Raw genomic sequence first — 23,912 nt, 5'->3', positions numbered from 1 at the left:
TTTGAACAAAGTTTGCTATGGAGGACAGGCTGACCTTGAACTCAGGATCTTCTTGCTGTAGCTTCCCAAGGGCTGGTTGTTTTTTTATTTTTTTATTTTTTATATATTTATTTATTCATTTTAGTTTTTCGAGACAAGGTTTCTCTGTGTAGCCTTGGCTGTCCTGGACCCACTTTGTAGACCAGGCTGGCCTTGAACTCACAGCAGTCCACCTGCCTCTGCCTCCTGAGTGCTGGGATTATAGGCGTGCGCCACCACGCCTGGCTGTTTTTTTTATTTCTTTATTATTATTATTATTATTATTATTATTATTATTATTATTAATTTTTTGTTTTGGTTTTTCGAGACAAGGTTTCTCTGTGTAGCTTTGGCAGTCCTAGACTCACTTTGTAGACCACGCTGGCCTTGAACTCACAGCAATCCACCTGCTTCTGCCTCCCAAGTGCTGGGATTAAAGGCGTGAGCCACCAAGCCCGGCTCTGGTTGTTTTTTTAAACTAGGGACATTTAAGAGTGCTACAGTACTGTCAGAATATTACCACATTTTTTTTCTTTTTTTAAGATTTATTTCTTTTTAAGATTTTAAAGATATATATATATATATACATACATATATATATGTATATATGCTCAATCTGCATGTACACTTACATGCCAGAAGAGAGCATCAGATCCCATTATGGATGCAACCATGTCGTTGTTGGGAATTAGATTCAAGACTTCTGGAAGAACAGACAGTGCTCTTAACCGCTGAGCCATCTCTCCAGCCCTGCATTTTTCTCCCTTAACTACAGGTGACTGTAAACTTCTGTAGACCGTAAACTTTGTGGAGTTCAAAATATTTTAAAATGCTTTAGTGCATATTATTATATATCAATATGGAATATTTCTGAACTTGGTGGGATAATAATAGTGAATGGAGTATAGACAGGAGATGCCATTATTTTGTATTTTAGGGTGCTTTGTGATAGCCACTGAACTCGTTCTTCATTTTCCTTTTTAGCACGTCTTACTTCTCTCTTGCCTTTCTCTCTCTAGGCTTTCATGCATGAGTACTGTAATAACATCATTTCCCTCTACCTCTCCTTTTTTCTGCTTTTCTCATGTCCCCCTCCCTTCTCAACTTCATTGCCTCTTACCTTTAGTTATTATATATCTATATTATATAAATTTGTATATAAATAACCTGCTGAACTCATGTAGTGCTGCTTTTATGTTTATACATTCAGGAATTAGTCTGCCAGAGGTCTCATCCCTTGGGAAGATTGATTCTTCCTTTCTCAGCAGCTGTTGTGTGTTGCTTTTCATCTTAAGGGTAGAGCCTTTCAAAATTTCTCCATCCAGAGTGGCGTTATTACCCGTTGTTATCATTGTTCCGGTCTTGTTTAGAAGACACTAACTTGCAACACACATGCTAGTCCATTGGCTGTTACATTCAAACTTTCTGTCCCTTCTTCTGAGCCTTAGGTGTAGGGGTTGTGTTGTGGTGTTGTAGATGTATCCATTGGAACTAGGTACCACAGTCAGTTCTCTTCATTTTGATCAGTTTTGAGTGTTGCAAAAAGACTCATCTTTGATAATGGTGACAACTATACTTATCTGTGAGTATTAAGGGTACATATTTAGGATGTGGTTAGAGATAATACTGGCTTAAGAAAGTGGCAGTAGTAGGTTCTCTTTTAGAGTCCATAGCCTCACAAGTAAGTTTCTAGTATGAGGCATGATTTCCCTCCTGTTGAGCAGGCCTTACATCCAATTAGCTCTTGGTTATGACCAAGATACAAGTGTCACTCTTGGACCGTTAGGAGTATCTTCCCTTTTTGAAGCTCTTATTAGGAATTCATCTTTAATGATTATTGGACTTTAAATTATTTTTTTATTAAATTAATTTATTCAGATTACAACTCAATTGTTATCCCATCACTTGTATCCTCCTGTTCCCTCCCTCCCTCTCTCTTTCACCCTATTCCCCTTCCCTAGGTCTATGACCAAGGGGGACCTCCTCCCCCACAATATGGTCATAGGCTATCAAGTCTCATCTTGGTAGCCTGCTTATTCTTTCTTTGAGTGCCACCAGGGCTCCCTGTTGGACTCTTCTATTGCCATCTTTGCTGAATTTTGGTAGCTTGCGCTTTTGGGGAAGTTGATTTACTTTTTTCTAAATTGTTGGCTTTATTGTATAGGCATGTACACTTCTTTTTTTTTTTTTTTTTTTTCCTTCCTAAATTGTCCTTTCAATGGCTGTTTGCTATGTGTGGTGATCTCTATTTTCATTTGAGACACAAAAGGACATTCCAAGGTCTTTTTTTTTCTTACTCCTCCTCTTCATCTGCATTTCCTTCCCCCCTTCTTCTCCCTTCCCCCTTCTCCATCTTTTTCTTTTCTTTTCTTTTCTTTCTTTCTTCTTTCTTTTTTTTTTTTGAGACTGGTATTCCTGGTTGGCCTGGAGCTCACTATATTGACCAGGCTGGCTGGGATTAAAAGCATGCACCACTGGCTTGTTTCTAGTTTGTTTGTCCCCTCCCCCCCTCCTTCCATCCCTTCCTCCCTCCCCCTCCCCCCTGTTTCTTTCTGTCTGCCCCCCCCCCCCCCCCCCCCCCAGTTTCTCAGTAGCCTTGGCTGTGCTAGAACTAGCTCTGTAGACCAGGCTGCCTTCTAACTCATAGAACTTGGCCTGCCTCTACCTCCCAGAAGGCCTGTGACACCACCACCCTGCTGTTTCTAGTTTCTTAAGCTAGGAATTTAGATTATTTTGTCTGTTGTCATAGTGTTAGCACATTACCTTTCACACTACTTTAGCTGTGTCTCATATATTTTGTACCAGTTTTCATTCAGTTGTATGAATTTTTAAATATCTTCTGAGGTTCCAAACCTCTTTGAGCCTTGGAGTATTAACAGCATGCTTTAAAAATAATAATGATAATAATAATTGTATTTATATTGCTGTTCTGCCTCCATGTATTTCTGTGTGAGGATGTCAGATCCCCTGGAACTGGAATTACAGACAGTTGTGAACTGCCATGTGAGTGCTGGGATTTGAACCTGGGTCCTTTGGAAGAGCAGCTGAGCCATCTCTCCAGCACCTACAGCATGATTTTTAAAAAAAGGTTCTGACTATTAGATTTTTTTTCTGTAGAGGAATTTTATTTCAAAAAATGGCTGCTCTGGTAAGAAATCCCATCCAAAGACCTTTCCAGGACTGTGTGGTCCGGATGGAATACGAGCACGCCTTTAATCCAGGAGACAGAGGCAAACGGATCTGAGTTCAAGGCCAGCCTGGTATAGAGCAAGTTTCAGGTGAAGAAATGTTTAGGTCAAGGTGTGGTACATGCCTTTAATCCCAAACAATGAAGGTAAAGTTAGTTTGTAGAAGGAAGCACCCATGTTTGAAAGGTAAAGTTGGTTATTCCTTGGTATAGTGGGTAGGGTGGGAGTTGGCAAAAGTTGGGGACTAGTGTACACTGTCTTGTCTCTTGAAAAGTATAACTTCCTTATGTGCTGTGTTGCTCTAGCAAGAAAGAAGTTGAGGGGTAACTCAGACAGGGTACAGCAGAAACCTGTTATCTGTTCTCTTTGTCCCTACTGATGCCAGCTCACAGTGGGTGCCACTGGCACAAGGGAACAATTGAAACTTCCTGTGGGCCTATTACTCTGTATTCAGCCCCCTACTTGGTCCCATTGCCACTGTGCTGACCTTGTTCAGTTTTCTTGATACTGAGTTGGGTTTCAGCTTCAGCTCCTTGCCGGGTCCTCCTCACCCAGGACTGTGATATGAAGGTTGGGTGCTTTTGAGTAATAAAGTGACTACCTTAAAGAGCTTGAAGTTTCCTGTTAGATTAGTGGTTCTCAACCTTTGTGTCATAGCCACTTTCAAGGCTTGAGCGACCCTTTCTCAGGGTTGCATATCAGATATTTACGTTATGATTCATTACAGTTAGGAAGTAGTAATGAGAATCATTTTACGGTTTTAATCACCACAACATGAGGAACTGCGTTAAAGTGTCACAATTTTGGAAGGTTGAGAACCGCTGTGCTAGAAGGTGGTGGTGGCTTAACTTTGCTTCTATGTCCTATTCAGTTCTCTAAATGGGTAAATGGCAGCACCAGTTTCTTTACAGCATTTGCAGTTTGCTGTATGTTTAGTTTTCATGTATTTGTGATTTTCATTTTTTCAAGTTTATACGTTTATCAGAGATAAAGTAGATAGTTTTAGTCTAGAATTTTATCTTACTTTTAAACCATGCAACAGAAAGAGTTTATTTAAATATCTTGCAGGGGGCAGAAGGCTGGGTAGTTACAAGAGTGTTACAGATTGTGGTGAGCTGCCTTTTAGGTTTTAGAAACTGAAGGTGTGCTCTGCAAATGCTCTACATTTCTCTGCCATCTCTCCAGCCCTCTCTTTGTCTTTTAAATAAGTCTTTTAACACCTTTGTTTTAATACCTTTGTTTCCTCATCTGTGAAACAGAATAGTCACTGCTAGATTTGAATTAAATCCTGCAATGAATGCATGCAAAATACACTGTATTTAGCAGTAAGTGTTGTAATAGCAGTTCTGATACATGACTTGGTAAATTACAGGAGATGTTAGAATGATACCTGGTATGGGCAGTTAGTTATGTCTGTCTCAGGTAGGGTTTTTTGTCACGTGGAGGAATAGACAGAAAAGAGTAAGTGGTATTTCTGATGATGGTAGCTTCTAGGTATACATACATATATATATATCGCCACATCTTCTTTGGCCCAGTCATCAGACTTTGCTGCTCATTAGCTTTGAGGCTGCATACAAATAGAATGTCAAAAATGGTTAAGTGATTTACTTTTAGAAAATAAGTAGAATTTAATGTTTTCTCTGTAGTAACATTTATGTTAATTTGTTTGCATCTGGTATGTTTTCTTGTGATTGGGTGGTCAGTGGTATTAACAAGGCTTAATAAACCTGGGTATTATTTTCTTTTCTCTTTTTAAAATTATTTTTCCAGACAGGGTTTCTCTGTGTAGCCCTGGCTGTCCTGGACTCACTTTTGTAGACCAGGCTGGCTTCAAACTCACAGAGATCTGTCCCTGACTCTCTGAGTACTGGGATTACAAGCGTGCACCGCTGTGTCAGGCAACCCTGCATATTCTTGTGAGAGTGTGTTAAGGGCATGTTAAAGTCCCAACAAAATCATAGAACCACTGAATACCTTATATTGTCTTGTGTTAATTAAAGTTTTTAAATTAAATTCATTCACTTGTATGTGTACTAATACACGTGTCATACACAGCACAGGTGGAAGTTAGAGAATAAACTTGCCAGAATCTACTTTCTCTTTCTATTATGTGGGTTCCAGGGGCTGAACTCAGGCTTTAGACTTGATAGCAACTGCCTTTACCTACTGAGCCATCTTGCTTGCCTTTGCATTAATTTTTCATAGCAGTTAAATCTAGTTAGTGTTGTTTGTTTGCTGTACTATATATTATCAGAAACATCTGTAGCTGGCAAAGTTTTCCGCAATCTAGACATCTGCTTTAGTCAGTTTAATACCTTATGGTCTTTTCTTAGACATTGAACCTAAATTCACAGTTCTTTTTTCCCATTAATTGTTGGTTTAGAGTGAAAATTTTTTGAGTAGTAGTGATATAGTAGTTGTTTGCCATTATCCTTCTTACATTGCTGCTTATAGGCTTTTGTTGCCCTTTCTCTTTAAATAAGAAAAGGACAAAAATAGTTTTGGAAAATAATATACTGTATCTTAAAATGATACTCTTTTTTTTCCCTACTATAGGCAGTCTCAGTTCTGAGGTATAACCTAATTTATTGCTTTTGTCCATCAACTCTGGTATTGTACACCAGTACCTGGCCTTTGATTGGTATTATCATTGCTTCGAGTGATAAAATTGGTTTTCACAAAAACATGCTTTAATTGTGCGAGGGAAACAGTGCTAATCTTTTTGCTGTCTTCACCCCCCCCCAAGAGAATTGAATAATCTTTCATAAGCATATACTTACAATTCGCTGTGGATTAGGCAACCTAGAAAAGACAAGACCAATCAGGAGTAATTCACATCATAATGTTCTGATTTTCCAAATGGCATGAAAATTGTTAGAAGTTTGACATCACAAAGAAACCATTCCAACTGTAGTGTCTTGATAAAGGAAATGTTGCTCTTGATCAAGAGGGTGTGTGCAGGAAAAGCAAACACACTAGACTGGAAGTGCTCTTGGTTTTTATTCTAAAGTAGGTTGTGATTGTCTCTTTTCCCCAGTGGCTTGGGTTCAACCTCAGTATTATTCATTTGGCTATTCTAAAAGGTGTTGGTACTTAGGAGAAGGGGAATGTCACTGCTCCAGGCAACCAAATTCCTAGAATTAAGCTTTGGTCCTTTGTGTAAAGGTTTTACTGAGTGAGGAGGATTAAAAGATTTTGCAAGTCTTTCAAGGTGGGGGAGACAAATTTTTTGTTTTTCGAGATAGGACAAAATGATCTTAATTCCTTGTCCTAAACACAAGTTCATATTAATTGGTATTTCTTACAAAAGTGACACTCACTCAGTAGAAACTGTACTTTGAATTTAGATCCTCTCCGGGCCTAGTTGCTGTGAGTTGTTTTCTTAGGATATTGGGCCACAACAGCACGGGTTCTAGTCAGCCATGGAACATCATCCTATGCTCTAAGGTGTATTAATCCCCTTTTCTCTAATCATGTCTTCTGCTCTGAATTGTGCCCCCCCCAGCCCAACCCTGCCTACCTCAGATTGATACTGGGCATCAAATTCAGAGCTTTGTGCATGGTAGGTAGGTACTCAGCCAGCTGTTTTGATCCCATTAGATTAATGGTGCTTAGAGGTTTTGGAAGAAGGGAGGATTAATTTGGTTGCTTAACTACTTTGATTTTAGTACAGCTTTTGCTTTCTTTTGACTAATGGTATCATGGCAGATCTTTTTTCTTTCTTTTTTTAAAGTTTAACTTGTTTATGTCTTTATGTTTAAAGGAATTTACTTTTGGGTAGCTAGCCTATGTTGGGTTTTATTATTTTTATTCAAATTGATAACCACTGTTTTAAATCCCCCCCAATGTAAAGAACAAAACAAAAAACAAACAGCAAAACTCCCACCTCAGACAGAATTGAGATATTAGCAAATAGGTAGCTCCACTAGCCTTCCTCTAGGTTGCTTAGCATTCTCTGATGTCATTGCCTGCTTGCTGTAGCCAGGGGCCCAGGACAAAAATGACAGACGTCTAGTCTTTCTCTAAGGGGTCCCCCCCTTCCCCCCCCTCCCTCTCTCCCACTGTCCGTCTCTGTCTCTATCTCCCCCTCATGGCCCACTCAGGCCCTAACCTTTCTCCCATTCCCTTCCCCCAAATAAATATCTCTATAGCATATTTCTTGCATGGCATTTCATTCTTTTTTTTTTTAATAGTTTCTTTTTCCTCATGGTTATAAAAGCATTGCCCATTCATGGAAGGATACTGATTACTGGATGTAAAAAAATAAAAAAGCAAAGGACAAGGTTGCTCCTATAACCAGTGGAAGGGGCATCTGGGGGAGTTCAGAGTGGTCAGACCCTGAGGAGAGGGGGAAGGTTAGGGACCAGAGAACCAGGTGCAGCAGCCAGAGCTAGAGTTCTGGGTTGGGGGCTGGGTATGCCAGCCAGGAGAGCCCATGCTGCGAGAACCTGGCCTGTGTCTGCTTTGATATGTTAAATAAGCCCCTCAGCTCTTTGTCCTGGTTTTGAAATCTAACAGTTAACTTTTATTTTTTGGTTTTACAAGGAAAGTACCTTGAACATTAAGTTTATGTTAGAATTTTTCTTCATGTAGGATAAATGTATAATAGTGTAATTGTGGGGTTGCCTGATAAGTCTGTTTTAAGTTTTTGAAAGGATTACCAAATTAATTTCCAGAGTGTTTTTTGCCAGTTTAATATTCCCATCAGCAACATATGAATCATTGCCAGTATTTTAACCTGCTTTATGCATTCTTTTTTGTTTGTTTTGGAAATGGTATATGCACTGGGCTGATCTAGAACTTGCTATGTAGCTAAGGATGGCTTTGAATTCCTTATTTTCCTGCCTCCACCTCCCTCCCCCAAAGCTAGGATTATGTGCATATGCCACCATGCCTGGTATTGTTTTCATTCTGATAAGTATTCAGTGATAATTGATTGTGACTTGAATATGCATTTCTCCAATAGCGAATACAATTAGCATTTTATATGCTTACTTGACATTTGTGTGTCTTTTAATTTTTAAGTCTTATATATTCTATATATGAATTTGCTGCCACTGATAGACCAGGTAACCTATTAGGATTCTTGTAGAGTAGAAGGATAGGTTTTGGGCTTTGCAGTTGCTGTAGACCAAACAATATGACACTGTGTTGGTTGCTGATCTAGGCACCTTCAGTGGCTTGGGGCTTTTTAAGTGGTCATAAGGATGTTTTGGGCCATCTCCTGTGGGTCTCTTCTCTTTTTTCTCTGCCTGTTTGGTCCTGAGGTAAGGCTTTTTTTTTTTTTTTTTTTTTTAAAGTACCTGTTCATAGTGTATAATCCTCGTATGCAGTATATAAAAAAGTCAAAGAAGTGTTGTCTTTCTAGATTCGTGGATTCCCTAGACAGTAATTCTTCTTTATAGCGTTCAGCATCCTTTTATCTTTGGCTTTAGAATAAGTTCTCTAATATTTCATGTGTAAGAGATTTTAGCAAGGGAAGTTAGTGTATGCTAATTTGTTCTGAAATTAGAAACTAATTTCTGCCTTTTAATTGGCATGCTTCAAAAGTGATTACTGAGGGCTAGGGATATAGGTGTGTGTGTTTGTCTATCTGCTTATCTATCCATCCAATCTAAATTGGTAGAGTGCTTTCCTAGTATGTACAAGGCCTTGGGTTTGATTCCTACCTCTCATATGAACCAGATGTTGTAGTGTATGTCTTGTAATTTCAGCACTTGGGATCAGGAGTTCAAGGTTATTATCTTTGTGACCTTTCTGTTGCTGGGATAAAATATGCTGAGAAAAGCAACGTAAGACAATATATGATCATAGTACTTGTGTGGCATTAAAGGCAATAAGAGGATTTTTTTTCTTTTTTTAAATCATTAAAGATTTCTTTGTGTTTATATTCTGTATACTTTCATCACAGTCATATTTGCTTATAAACTTAATAGTAGTAAATAACAAGAAATTGGTGGGGAAGAGCAATTTCTGTATACCTTACCAAGAGTTTCAGAAAGCAAAAACCCAAGAAATGGCTCAGTGAGCAAAGGTGCCTGCTACAAAGCCTGATGGCCTGAGTTCAATCCCTGGGACCCACATGGTATGGGAAGAGAAATGAATTCTACAAGTTGTCCTCAGACCTCTGCATATTCATATTCTTGCTCTTTCTCCCCCCCCCCCACACACACGAGGGGGGAGATTAAAAAAAAAAAACTAAAAATACAAAATATGATTTCAATGAAAGCTTTATTTATAGTGCTGTTACTGGCTTTAAAGTAACCATTCTGTTTTAATATAAAATTGGGGCTTCCGTACAACATAGTCAATAGCCGAGTTCTCTTACCATGCAATAAATTGTATTTTTACACTCAAGCCATCTGTTGTATAAAGAGACTCTTGAAGTTTTGTGCCTATAAATTATAGTGATTCCTGAGACTTTACTATAAAATTGATCCCATTTAATTATAGAGAAGTGTATTGGTTAGTAGTTCTCAGTGCTTGTGAATTGGTACATACATTTTTAGCTGGCAAAAAGTATAATAGGAACTGAGGACAATTCTTTTGCATCTCTTAAGCTTTAAGTGTAGTAGGATCAGCCTGGATTGAACTTGTTTGAGATAGGTTCTCTAGACTTGTGGATGGGTAAATTTTGTTGGAATAGTAAATTTTAGTACATATATTTTGAAACTGTTTGATTATACTTCAAGGCTCCATGTCATAAGGAAAAATGAAACTTTCTAAGGCATTCCAGGACATTTTTATGAAAATAGTGAAATGATATTTTTAATGGTTATGGAAACTTTTTGAGCTTCTTTCTTTGTATGTAACAATCTTGAGAGGATACCCAGAGATTTGAAAAATCTCTTCTGTTTTTCTTTAATGACTCTAGGATGCCTTCCAACAACAACTTTATGGGTATCTAAGGAAAGTTGAGTATTTAAAAAAGACTAGGAGTTAGAACTTTATTATCTTACAAGAAATGAAACGTGTGTATTCTATGTCAAGTACTGTGTGAACTCTTAAGTTTCCCTTCTCTCCTTACCTCTTTCCTTTGTCTTTGTGTGTGCATATGCTTGTGTGGATGTCAGAGGACAGTCTGACTTTCATACATGAATTCTGGAGACCTTAGCTCAGGTTGTCAGGCTTTCGTTGCAAGCACTTACTGAGCCATCTCAGGGGTCCAGTTTTGACATCTCAATCATTTCGTCAGGTTTCTTTTTTCTTTTCTTTCTTTTTTTGAGACAGGGTTTCTCTGTGTAACCTTGGCTGTCCTGGACTGGCTTTGTAGACCAGGCTGGCCTCGAACTCACAGCAATCTACCTGCCTCTGCCTCCCAAGTGCTGGGATTAAAGGCGTGCGCCACCACGCCCGGCTTCTGTCAGGTTTCTTAAAAGTTAAAGTAGGAATGGATAAATTCCCCAGGATCTGTAGTATATGACAACTGGAATATGGCATCAAACTCTGTCCTGTCGTTTATTTTCTTTAGTGTTCAAAGAATTAATAGCTTTTTGTTTTGTCTTTTTTCTGAGAAAAGAGAGAGTAAGGTATATAAATATTTTGGAAGTGTAAAGAGTTAGAATTAGTGATGTTTATAACAAGGAAGAGACAAAAGGTATTTTAAATCTGGTATAGATTTTGGCAAAAAGTGAACTGTTGAGTATGAATTCACATATTTAATTATATTCTCCATGCTTGTAGGAAAGATGGAACATACTCGATTTGAGAAGGTTTGTTTGTATCAACAGAGATTACAGTAGCTTAGATTTGTAACTTATCAACAGAATTGTCAAAATGCTCCTTCTTTTGATATGTCAAATATTGTTAAAATTTTGTAGATAGGAAATGCGGTAATCAGTGGAATTTTGACAAATACTTAAGGAAGCTATTCTTTTTAAAGAGTGATACCCTGATTGTATTGATATATGAGATTTCCTGGTGTTGATGTAATGGAGAATATATACATCATCTTAGGGAGGAAATGTATTTCTAGTATTTTTAGCTATGTCTTAAATCATTTGTATTCTTTTATTTTCAGGCTGTTCGCTGCTATGAATCTCTGATCTTAAAAGCTGAAGGAAAAGTGGAGTCTGATTCCTTTTGTCAATTAGGTCACTTCAATCTATTATTGGAAGATTATCCAAAAGGTAATTTGTTTTCTTGTTGATTTTTTTTTTTAAAGTAATTATAATTATAGTCTGTGAAGGCACTGCCATATTTGTGTGTAAGAAGCTATAAACTCATGAGCCATAGTAAACAGTAAGAAAAAGAGTAGATGGAAATGAGGAAATGTCATGTGGCTCCAAGTCATTCATAAAATAAACTTAGTAAAACTGATACCCCTATATCTACAAATCTTCTAGTGTATTGTGCTTTTGTTGCCCCATAAAAATACCTGTCCTTTAAATGCTGTATCTAAGTGTTTTCATATTTATTTAAATGTTATCAAGAAATAACTAAGTTATATGTCTGAAGATAGTAGTCAATCCTCTGAGATGTGTCTTTTTCAAGGAACTAAGGTGTCAAATTAGACCATTTACTCATAGGAAGTTAAAAAGCTGCCTTTTCTCCCCCAATAAAAAATGAAAATTCCACAGTAAAGGAAAACTGTTCTTTCAAGTGATAACATTTAAATTTAGGGTAACAATAAACATCTTTATACAGTAGATATATTTGTTTTCAACAAATTGGGCAGAGTACCTAGGACTAGAGTGCCAGTGATATACACAAAAGCATAGGTTTAATCTTTAGTACAGGAAAAAGAAAAGAACAACAGTGGGAAAATGCCTATATAGGGGCAATAAAAGGCTTTAAGATTAAGTAGTCAGGTTTTTCTAAAATTAAATAGAGACAATTAGCATTCACTATAATTAAATAATATTATTCAGCACACTTGGTGACAAATGCCTGTGATCTCAGGTAGAGGGCAGAGGTTTAAAGTCATCTTCTATGATAGCAAATTGGAGGCCAGGCTACATGTCTCAACAGAATGAGTGTATCATGCCTGGTTTGTGTCCAGTCACACAGTTTCCTAATGGAAGTTAAATTTTAGTCTGAAACATTCCTATTCTGTGAAATTCAAAATTTGACTTATTTCCAAGTTTAGTTCCATTATTTATAGTTGCAGATTATATAAACATCCCCAGGTTTGTATCTTCTGATCTGTGAAAGGCAGAAAAGTAGTAGATGGTCATCAACAATTTTAAGATTCTTATGTGATATACTGGCTAATACTGAACAAAATAGCTTTATTTCAACAGGATATCAGGCATTAACAGTAGTACTTAAATTTTTAAAACAATGTTCATTCCTTATTTGGTTTTGTGTGGGGGCATGCATGTACTGTGGGAGTGAGAGAACATTTGGAGGCAGTTCTTTTTGTTCTCCTACCTTGAGGGTATCAGGGATTGAGTGCAGGTTGTCGAGCACGAGGACAAGTGCTTTTTACCCACTGAGTTATCTTTTTAACATCAGTAGCTTAATTTTTAATAGGAGGAGGAGGACAATGGGCCTATCAGTATATTTCAAGCTAGTAGCTTCTATAGTTTCTAATTATTGCATTTTTGAGTTTTTGGGAGTTTGAGGGCTACTTTCTTAGTATAAATAAATTTGTCTTAAAATACAAGCTAGGGCTGGAGAGATGGTTCAGTGGTTAAGAGAACTGGCTGTTATTGCAGAGGATCTAACTTCTATTCTTGGGCATGTAACGCCTCTTTTGATCTTTGGGGCTACTGCATGTGTGTGGTACATACATGCATTTAAGCATGCACGCACACATACATATACACGCACTCACACTCATCTAGTATATAGCATATAAAAGAAATATTAAGAAACACAAACTAGTTATTTTTTTCTCCTGTCCATTCTTACCATTGCCCTTCCCCTCTCTTTAGGCATATGGGAATTTGCCTGTATGTATGTATACGCACCATGTGTATGAGGCTAGAAGAAGATATCAGATCCTTTTGAGCTATAGTTATAGACCCACTATATATGAGTGTTTGGAATTGAACCCAGGGCCTTTGGAAGAACAGCCTGTTCTCACTGAGCCATCTCTAGCCCTTATAAGAGCCCTTTTTGAGGAAGAGAGCAGGGCACAGCATTTGTTAATCCTGGCAAACCTAGTACCCATAGGACATTGGGCAAGACTAACAGCCAAATACAAAAAACTCTTGGCATATAAGGAGTAGGTGAATGGTTTTAAAAAGTAAGTTAGAACAGAGTACCTAACACTTGTCTCTGTGTGGAGGTGCCACTTCTTGTCCATTTTGTAGCCTATAGAACTGAGGCAAAGAAGTTCATCAAATTATACAGTTAAGAAAAATATGGCCCTAGGCGAGACTCTGTTCAATGTTTATGTGGGTCTTCAGTTCTCAGATTGAGAAAAAAATTATAAAGGACAGAAGAATCTAAGGTTAGGCCTCTGTTGTTCCTGGATTCCATGTGTACCTGATGTCCTGGGATTTCACTTTTTCTTTATCTTGGATGTTCTGGTTGTTTGTTTGTTTATATTTTTAATTTTTTAAGATAGGATTTCTCTGTATAACCTTGGCTATCCTGGACTCACATTATAGACCAGACTGCTCTTAAACTCATTGAGATCTGCCTGCCTCTGCCTTTGCTGGGAATACAGGCATGCAGCGCAATGCCTGGCTATCTTGGATGTTCTTAAAGGCTCATTTCATTTATGTCTTAAGGTTTTCAATGAATTTTGCATCCTATTTGTTGGTGTGCATTGTGCTTCTAGAGGAATGTATTTGCTAGTATTTTCTTCAGGAAAGGTTCTACTATTACTAGGTTTTTCTTTGTACTCCCCGTGACTCCCTGGTCCTTTTTTCAGAATTGAGGCAAGACACTCAGAGTATTATATAGAAGATATAGTTTATTATTAAGTGTGGGGAATGGCCAAAGGGACCACTGAGAAATAAAGTGTATTGTCACTGAATAAGAGAAAGTCCAATGTCCAGAGACCATTGTGCCACCCACATTTAGCCAGGGTTATTTTTAAAGTTTAGGAATGGAGGGAATTTTTTAATTAAAAAAATTTTTTTTTGGTTTAGGTGGTTAACAGACACATTTATAATAACTCTTAAGGAAGGGCATGATGTTATATCCTTGTGCTTTACTAGAAAGCCTCTACCTAGATAGTAATATTTACAGTATCAAGTCTTTACTCAGGGCCAGAGATGTACTCAGATCCCCTTCTTGTGACTAGTAATCAGGGTCTGGTAGTTTAGTTTCAGTTTCTGGTTTTACAAGCTGCTGCTTATGAGGGGAGGGCTCTGTCTGCAGTGAACTTCAAGCCTGCAAATATCGAATGTTTGAAGTTAATTTTTGTTGAGTTGTTGCATATATGAAAAATACCTTAGAATGTGGATATCTTAATTTATTGTTGGAGATAATTTTTCTTAGAAGTTTGATAATGTTCCATTGCCTTATTTCTAGACTTAACATCAGTTGTAGGCCACTTTAGTCTATTAACCCATGGCTTTTTCCCTGGGAATTCTGCAATTTTCTGAAATTGTAACTGGAGTTTTTAAGGGTAGAAGTCTAAGCTCCTAGAACCTTAGCAGGCTAGGCTAGGTCTTAATCCACCAGTTAACAAGTGGAGAAGAGACCTATTTATTGTAGCCATAGTGTGAAAAACAGATAAAGTTCATTGGCCCCATAGGTCTGTCTTTTCGTCGTTGACTGTAGGCTTATTAGATTTTACTATCAGGCAAGAGGTAGCATAATTAAGCAGTCCTGGTTAAGGTGAGGTCCTTTCTTTGTCTCAGTTCTGATTCTACAAGGTGGATAAATGTATATATTGTCATTCCTTGAGGGGACCAATCTGATATCTATAACATGATTACTTTGGTTTCAGTATGTAGCCTCACTTTCATGGATAATTGCTTTAGTTTGGGGAGGGGGCTATCTGTCCTAGAAGGTTTTGCTTTTTGAAGTCTAAGGTGACTGGACACTTTAGAAAACAACTTATCTTTGCCTTTAGCCTTGACAGGAATTGAGATGTTAGGTCAGGCAGATTCAAGCAGGAATATGAGACAAGGTAAAGGACATAGATAGAAAATGAAAGCAGAGATACTTTAGTCTTTAAATTCTATTGATAGTTTATGGGCCCAAGTGAGGAGTTGATGCTTTAGCAAAGGCCAGTTTTCCAAGTGCTTGTTTTAGAATCATTGTTTGAATTTAATACTTTGCTTCTGGTTTTTGTGGTTGTTTTTAAACCACTGTTACTGATATGTTAGCCCTCCAGTAAATGATTTCTGTTTTTTGTATTTTGTTTTGTTCCTTTTTGAGAAGTCTCTTAAAATTCTTAATCTTACTGCATTATTCTATAGTAATTTTGTTTTTCAAATTATCTTGCTTGTTTTTTTTTTTTTTTTTTTTAAGAATCCTCTTCCTCCACCATGAAAGCAACATTTCCTATCTTTAAAAAGCTTATTTATTTATTTATTTATTTGTTTGTTTTGTTTTGTTTTCAACCTTGGATGGTCTTCATCTCATTTTTATCATTTATTTTTCTTTTAGGTCGCACCCTACCCAGACCCCTTATTTGTTTCTTGTTTCTTGAATGCTTTCTGTAGATAGCTGGTAATTCTAAGCTCTCCATGTTTTAAGGATTGTAAAGTTCCGGAATTAGAACCACTGAGCATGTAGAAATAACTTGTTGAGTCTGACCTACTTGGCCTTCTGCTTCTGTTGGAAAATTGGTGCATCTCTTTTTAATGATATTATTTGGTTGTAATCTCATGGGGTTATCTTCAATATGAGTCTCCTCTCTTCTAAGCATCCAAGGTGACTCTAGGTTTAGAACAAAGTCTTTTGGGGGTTATATGATATGAACAATGACAGTAAAATGCATCACTTATATCTATCTTTGTTCCTTGAACAGGATGAGGGGACTTGGAGAGGGTGAGGTTGGGAGATGGGGCACAAATTTTTAGACAAATATTCCTGGATGGCTGCCTGTAGAGTTAAGCGGTGACTCACAGTAAGGGAGATAGAGAAAGGCAAAGATATCAAGCTTTTATTCTGCTTTAGTGATCTTGTGGGTCCAAGTGAGAAATCAGTGCTTATCAGCAAAGGCAGCTTCTAAGTACCTATTATAATAATGTTTCTTAAAACTTAAATTGACTTTAAAGTGAAACATAATTGTGACTCATAATTATTCTTCTTCTTTTAGCATTATCTGCATACCAGAGGTACTACAGTTTACAGTCTGACTACTGGAAGGTTGGTACATATTTTCATGCTTATTTCCTTTTTGTTGGCAAAGTGTTGTTAAAAAAAAAGGTTAGCAAAGCTTGCTCTTGTTTGTTTTTTAATGTTGCTTTTGCAGGAAAGAGAATGTTAGAGGTAAATCAGTATCATTTTGTTGTTTTATATTTAACTGCTTTGGACTTTATTAAGAAGGGTTAGATTGTTGACATTTTATTGATAATGATAATTGCATGTGAAATAATAAAGAAATCTAACACAGCCAACTAGCAGCGTTTACCTCTCAAGTATTTGGATTACTAGTTTGTGTGGTTCTGAGAATTGAGCCCAGGGCCTTGTACTTGCTAGGTAAGCACCTCGAAACTGGGCTATCCTTTTACTCCTTTGTTCATATATTTGTTGTCCCTTTATATTTCTACTTTTGAATATGTGTTTAGATAGATAATTTGCCTATTTCTTAATTGGATTGCATGAACTTTTGAGGTCTCTATATATCCTGGATATTAATCATTGGTCAGATAAATAATATACATTTTTTTCTCAATTTGTAGGTTGTTTTTTCACTGTTGTTGTTTGTTTGTTTTTCAAGAGATGGTTTCTCTCTGTAGCCTGCCTGTTCTAGAACTGTAGACCAGGCTGGCCTCAAACTTACAGAGCTCCACCTGCCTCTGCCTCCAACTGCAGGGATTAAAGGCATGTACCACCAATGCTCGGCAGAAAAGCCTTTTAGTTTTAGGTAATCCCATTTGTCTTTTCTTTATTTTTCTTTTCTTCTTGTTTGTTTGTATAGGGTTAGAGACAATATTCAATTTTAATCCTCTGCATAGAGATTCCTAGTTTTACCAGGATCATGTATTAATGAGGTCGCCTTTTCTCTGATGATGTTCTTGGTTCCTTTGTGAAGAGTCAATTGCTTCTTAATTGCTGGGAACTCTTACCTGTGTACATTGCTAATCCTTACTATAGTGTATAACTTGAAATCAGGTATACCTTTTGTTATTAACTAACTTTTCAGTATCTTTTTTAGGTGGGGTGGTCTTTTATGCTTCCGTGAATTTGCATTGTTATTTTGAAGAGATGTCTGTAACATGTAAATCACTTTGGGTAGCTGGGACGTTGGACATGGTTACAGCCCAGGAACATGAAACATCTTTCCGTCTTCTGGTGTCAACAGTTTCTTTCATCAATGTTTTGTAATTGTCATTGTGAATGTCTGTCTTATTCAGTTACTTTTTTTTTTCCTAGTTTTTTGTTTGTTTGTTTGTAGCTTACTGTGAATATGGAATTGCTTTCATTAAACCTTCCCACCCCCAAAATTCCTGGGGAGGGGGAGAGAGAATATATAGAGAGAGGTAGTACATGAATGTGTGTATACCTGTGTACATGCAGGGACCAGACCTTTCTTATTGCTCTCCAACTTAACTGTTTTGTGGTGAGGTCTCTGAACCTGGAGCTTACCATTTCAGCTAGCCTAGCTAGGAAGTGAGCTCCTGGGATCTACCGGTTTTCTGCTGGGGTTACAAGTATATGTAGACATGCCCAGCTTTTTATATTGATACTGGATATTTGAACTCAGGTCTTCATGCTTGCACAGCAAATACTCTTACCCACTGAGCTATCTCCTTGGTTCCTTGCTATTTGTTCTTAACAGTTTTTGTTATTACTATGTTAAAATGGCACTGCTCTTTATATGTTGATACTTTTGTATTATACTGTGTTGGATTGAACACATACTAGTAACAGCCTTAGAGTACCAAAATGCATTAGTGTTTCGTTAAAGAAATGAAATTAACCCTTACAGTAATTTTAGCAAGAGTAAGCCCAGATACCAATTCTCTACTCTATCCCATTGTTTTCTATTGTCCCTTGTCTGTCTGTTGTATGAGTCTGAATCTGCTTGCCTGAATTCAGAATTGCTTCTAAGTGTGTGTGTTTCCCTAACAAAGGGATTTTGTTCTGAAGTAATTGAACATAGAAGGCATCACATGGGGAAGATATGAAGAATACTTTACAGAACTCTTTTCAGGCTTTTTACAAGGAACAAAATGTTACTAAGTGCAGCTGGCCCAGATAACAAACAAATGCTTTCAAACAATATCCATATGCTACTTTGAACATTTTTGGTGGCTATTTGTTTTATAAATTTGCTTTTCAATCTTTTTATTACTTTTAACAAATGAGTGCCATAGCACACAAGTGCATTACTCTCTGGATCAGGGGCATGAAATAGTATAAAACTTAAAATTGTAGCTATGTGCATTAAATGGGAAATCCACTGGAAGAAAGGTTTTGTTTAATTGTCCTCTTAAAGGTTAAATAAACAGATGGAATACACAGTAGGATAACAAACAGTCTTAATCTTAAGTGACCTCAAGGTGTATTATTAGCTGACTGTGAGGCCCAGCAAAGTTCTAGTCTTTTAGAATATAGGAGATATTTTCATAATAGTAAATTGCCACATTCTACAGCCTTAACTGACTTCACTTATCAGTTCTAATACTCTTTAAAAGTCTTTAAGTTCTCCTGTACTTAGAACCATATCATCTATAAATATACATAATTTAATTTCTTCCCCTCCTGCTAATTGTGTTTTGTTTCTTCACCTGAACCTGGCAAACACTTCTAGTGTTATATGAAATAAGAGTGGTCATACTTAATTTGGTTCTAGATTTTTTGAGTGAATGCTTTTATTTTGTGTCTATTCAGTATTAACACTTTATAATTTGTTTATGATGGCCCCGTACTCACTTAAATTGTTAACCAGTTTTTTGTTTTTTTACTAAAAAAGGTAGATAACATTTTCTCTTTATCATATTAAAAAAAAAAAAAAGACCCAATGGCCTGGGATGTGGCTCAGGTGGCAGGGTGCTTGCCCAGTATACACAGAGCTCTGGTTCCATTCCCAGCACAACATAAATGGTGTGTTTTGTATCACTCTACTGTTTTGGAGGTAGGGTCAGAAAATCAGAACTTGAAGGTCATCCTTGACCACAAAAGAAGTTTGAGGCCAGCCTGGGCTTCTTAAGACCCTATTTAAAGCAAGCAAACAAAAACAACCCACAAACCCCTAATCTTCAAAAGATGAAGAATAAATGACCAGTAAATATATGAATAAGTGTTGAACAACACTAGCCACCAGAAATGTAAATAAAAACTATCAAGATTCTATAGAAGTCATTGAAAGGAAGTAACTCCCCCACAAATGCTGGTGAGGATGAGACAAAAGTTAGACCTTTGCATACTCCTAGGAATGTAAACTAGTAGGCATTATGGAAATAAGTATGGAGGTTCCTAAGAACATTGAAAGTATATCTGCCATATGATCCAGTAATACCATTTCTCTATATTTACCCAAAAGATGTTAAGTATCACAGAGAATACTTGGATGTTTTGTTTATCGCAGCACCGTTCTCAGTAGTTATGGAACAAACCTGGGTATCCAGTAAGAGATGGATGGATATAGAAAATGTGTTACTTATACACTGGGATTTTTTTTTTAAGTCATTAGGAAAAGTGAAATTATGCTGTTTATACAAAAATGCATGCAACTGGAAATAATCATATCAAGCACATCAGATTGGGCTCTGAAAGACAAATATCTCATTTTTTTCTCATTTGTGGATCATAGATGTTATTGCTTGTCAGTTTTTCAGATTAGCATTTATTTGTGTCTTCATTGTTATGTGATCTGTTTTGGGGGGAGAATTTATCCTCAGTAATAATTTCATTTGCTTTCTCACAAACATACCGTATAAAAATTATTTTAAATATACTTCCACAGACAACAGAGAATTAAAAAACATTTAAATGTATGTTTTCCTCCCTTTTTTGAAAGATTATTTTCATTTTATGTGTATGAGTGTTTTTCCTGCATGTATGCAAATGCACCATGTTCATGCCTAGTTCTTGAGGAAGCCAGAAGAAGACATCAGATCTCCTGAAAGTGGCATTACAGGTAGTTGTTAAGCACTATGGGTACTGGAAACAAAAGCCAGATTCTCTCCAGGAGAAGAGCAAACACTGGTAACTGCGTAGCCATCTTTCCAGCCCCTATGCAAGATTTCTTAATGAATTTATTAACCTTATTTATACTTTGTCTATCTTTCAAAATATTGAAGTATAATAAAGATTCATCTTTCATTTAGTATAATGTAGTTTTAAGGGCCAGCAAGATAGCTCAGTGAATAAGGCCACTTGCTACCAAGCCTGATGAGCTGCATTTGATCCCCAGAACTTACATGGTGGAAGGAGAGAACCAGTACCGGCATTTTCCCCCTGACCTCCATACATGTATTTTGGTATCTATCCATTCCTAACCTAAAAATGTTCTCCACACAATAAAATTTCTTTAAAATTATTAGGAAACAGTTTCAGTACAAATTTTAAGCGTAATCAGAGCTTAATTTGAAGTGTTTTTTCTTTATGCTATATATGAATATTAAATTTGATGAAAGTCGGGCTGGAGAGATGGCTCAAAGGTTTAAGAGCAACCGAAGTTCCCGAGTTCAATTCCCAGCAACCACATGGTGGCTACAACCACCTATAATGAGATGTACCTTCTAGTGGTGGGCAGGCACACGTGTGGGCAGAATACTGTATAAATAATAAATAAATCTTTAAAAAAAATTGATGAAAGCCAAAGTGCAGTGATACTTTATGTAACACAAATTTATTTGTATGAAGACATTGACTCTTGTTCTTTTATTATTTGTAATTTATTTTTCTTGTATATTTCTATTATTTTACCATCCCTATGCTTTTGAAAATTTGTTAGTGTGTTACTTTTGGTATGATTTAGCTGATTATCTATTCCCTGTATTTGAACTAGAAGTTAAAACTTCTTTGAAGCCTTTTCAAGCTTCTAAATTTCTTGGCTTCTTTTAAGAGATGTGTTTCTGCAACTTTACCATGTATATAGAACTTCATTTTATTTATTCAGATTTATGTGTCTGAATATTTTAATCTTCAGAACTAGACGTTTTTGTCTTTTTTAAAAACTTGTCATATTTTTAAAATATCACTTAGATCCCAGTTTACCTTTACTCTATATAGCTGGCTTTTTTAGGTTTATACTAAACTTGCCTATTCCTTTTCTTTTTTCTCTTTCCTTTTCTTCTTTTATTTTTGTTTTTTGAGCCAAGGATTGTCTGTGTAGCCTTGGCTGTCCTGGACTCATTCTGTAGATCAGGCTGGGCTCAAACTCAAAGAGATCTGCCTGCCTCTGCCTCCCTGAGTGTTGGGATTAAAGGCGTGCACCACTGCACCTGGCAAAATCTCCAATTCTTAAATTCACTTTCATATTCCCATGTCTTTGTGCTGCATTGTGAATTAATTTTTAGTGCACTCTATTTTAGGTTCATTAATCCTCCAGTTACAATTGATATGAAATTATTCTTTGTTTTCTACCACATCAAAATAGGTATGCCTCTTCCAACCCCCACCTCCCTTCTTTTAGTATGCGCCACACAACATACATGGGATGAGATTTATTGTAGAAAGGGAGGGAGACAGACAAATTAAAAGTATATAAATGTAGGTTCATTGGACGCAGCTCTTGGTTGCCATGCAATGTGAGGGGCGGAGAGGAGAAAGAGGTCTAGGTTGCAGAGGTTCAGAAATTCTTCCAGCACATGCTATTTTTCACGTTCTTTCAGCTTAAATGTTCTGTATACTAAGATGGCATACTTTTGGGGTGTTATATGCTGAACTTTGTTATTGCTATCAGCTATGGCTTATAGGTATTCACCAAATGTTTGAATTGTTTTGCTTGCTGTTACTGAAAAATTAAACTTAGTGATAATGTCTTGCACTAATACTGGATCACACATGAAAACTGAACACACAGTATTAAGTGATCTTTGATTGGATTTAGTGAATCTTTGGGCATTTCCTGTATTGGAGGGAATACAGGGAATACACAACTCAATTAGTACTCTTTTTTTTTAAAAGAATTTGTTTTGTTTTTCTTGAGACAAGTTCTTACTGTCCAGCTGTCTTGGAACATGCTGTGTTCACCATGCTGGCCTCCACCTGGACAGTAATTCTCTTGCCTATGCCTTCCAAGTATGGAGATTATTGGCATGTGTCACCATGCCTGGCTCAAGTTCCTGTGTCATTTTTGTTTGATGAAGTTCAATTAGTACACAAATAACACAAACACAGAAAAATACTTAAAAGTGAGCTATGGAGGCTGACCTATTCAACCACTGTATCTGCTGCTTAGTATTTGTTCTTGAGAATTTACTTAGCCTCAGTTCTTTTCATTTTATAGCAAAACTACCTGCCTCGTGAGATTGATGTTGTTAGTCTTAAAAATAGAAAATATTACCATTCTGCACAAAAACTAAGTTCTTATTAAGCAGTGCTATCATGATACATTGTGCTAAGGCCCAATTATGAGGTTAAAGATATTGCCTGTATTTGATGTAGGTCAAGCAGCAGTGCTTCACAGGGAAAGTAGTACTTAAAATGGATCTTTACAGTGTATATTTAAATGGCTTTATAATGTAGCAGATGTGAGAAAAAGTTTCCTAAAGAGAGTAAGAGATGAAGTATAAACAAAGTAAAGAAATTGAGAGAATGTAAGATGTGTTCTGGAAGTAGAAATGCACTTTAGTAAAACACACGTGTACACACACACACACACACACACACACACACACACACGTGGGGGGAATATTGTTACCTGCTGCGATTCAGTCGGAGTTTCATTCTTTCAAGAAAGTAGATAGATGCCTTTCAAGTCTTGGCTTTATAGGTAATGCATTTATTTCATCACTCTCACTTGTTTCTGTGCTTGTAGTATATATACCTTTCCTCCTGTGTCATATATTACATTTTTTTTGAGAGTTGAGGAGATACATTTTCCTTTAGTTAGGCCTGCACAGCCCTCTTCAGTACTGTTTTCTTTCAGAGGATGGAATAGGAAATGAATGATTTGATTAAAAACAGTTCTAACTAAATTAAAGAAAATTAAATATCAATCTTCAAAATGGATGTTGAGCCCTTCTTAACTCTTCAATTTTGTGAATCCCTTAGTCACATATAATGTTCTCATTTAGAAAATTGGGGGGTAATGAGAATATAATGAAAGTAAATTACCACATTATTAGATTTTACAATGTAGTTAAATATTTTTAGAAGGCACATAGAATTCAAAGGAGATGTATAATATAGTCCTAGCAAAATTTTTGTTATTAAAAAATCATGTGCAAAAAATATCTGCCTATTTATATTTGGAACTTTAAACAGCAGACTTTCTTTTTCTCAAATCAGTGTTTGATAACTGTTATGGGCTATGTGCCCTGGTTCCCTTACCCCTAGGACAAGATGACTCAGAGGAATGTTCTAGACTATTGCCAGAGGTCCCCAGCAACACTGAGTTCTAGTTGCCAACAGCCACAATCAGCTTCATAAGGCATCCTTTAGTGGCCTCCTTTCTTTCCCTCTTGATCCCTATAGCTAGGTTAACTCACCAAATACACTCTTAACTAGTAC

At 36.8% G+C, this 23,912-nt stretch overlaps 1 protein-coding gene across 6 annotated transcripts in view; it reads left to right on the top strand.

Annotated features, from left to right (window-relative positions):
• The window catches only part of Kdm6a (lysine demethylase 6A), a 115,284-nt gene that overhangs the window by 8,457 nt on the left and 82,915 nt on the right, over positions 1-23,912 (top strand). For all 6 annotated transcript variants that reach the window (XM_051140980.1, XM_051140981.1, XM_051140976.1 and 3 more), the window contains exons 3-4: positions 11,230-11,338; positions 16,381-16,430. In XM_051140980.1, the coding sequence (XP_050996937.1) occupies positions 11,230-11,338; positions 16,381-16,430 (159 nt within the window). The remainder of the gene's footprint in view (positions 1-11,229; positions 11,339-16,380; positions 16,431-23,912) is intronic.

This window comes from Acomys russatus, chromosome X, assembly GCF_903995435.1.
Source record: "Acomys russatus chromosome X, mAcoRus1.1, whole genome shotgun sequence".
NCBI lineage: Eukaryota > Metazoa > Chordata > Mammalia > Rodentia > Muridae > Acomys > Acomys russatus.
Note: the sequence above shows the minus strand (reverse complement) of the source record. Positions and strands in the feature narration are given on the sequence as shown.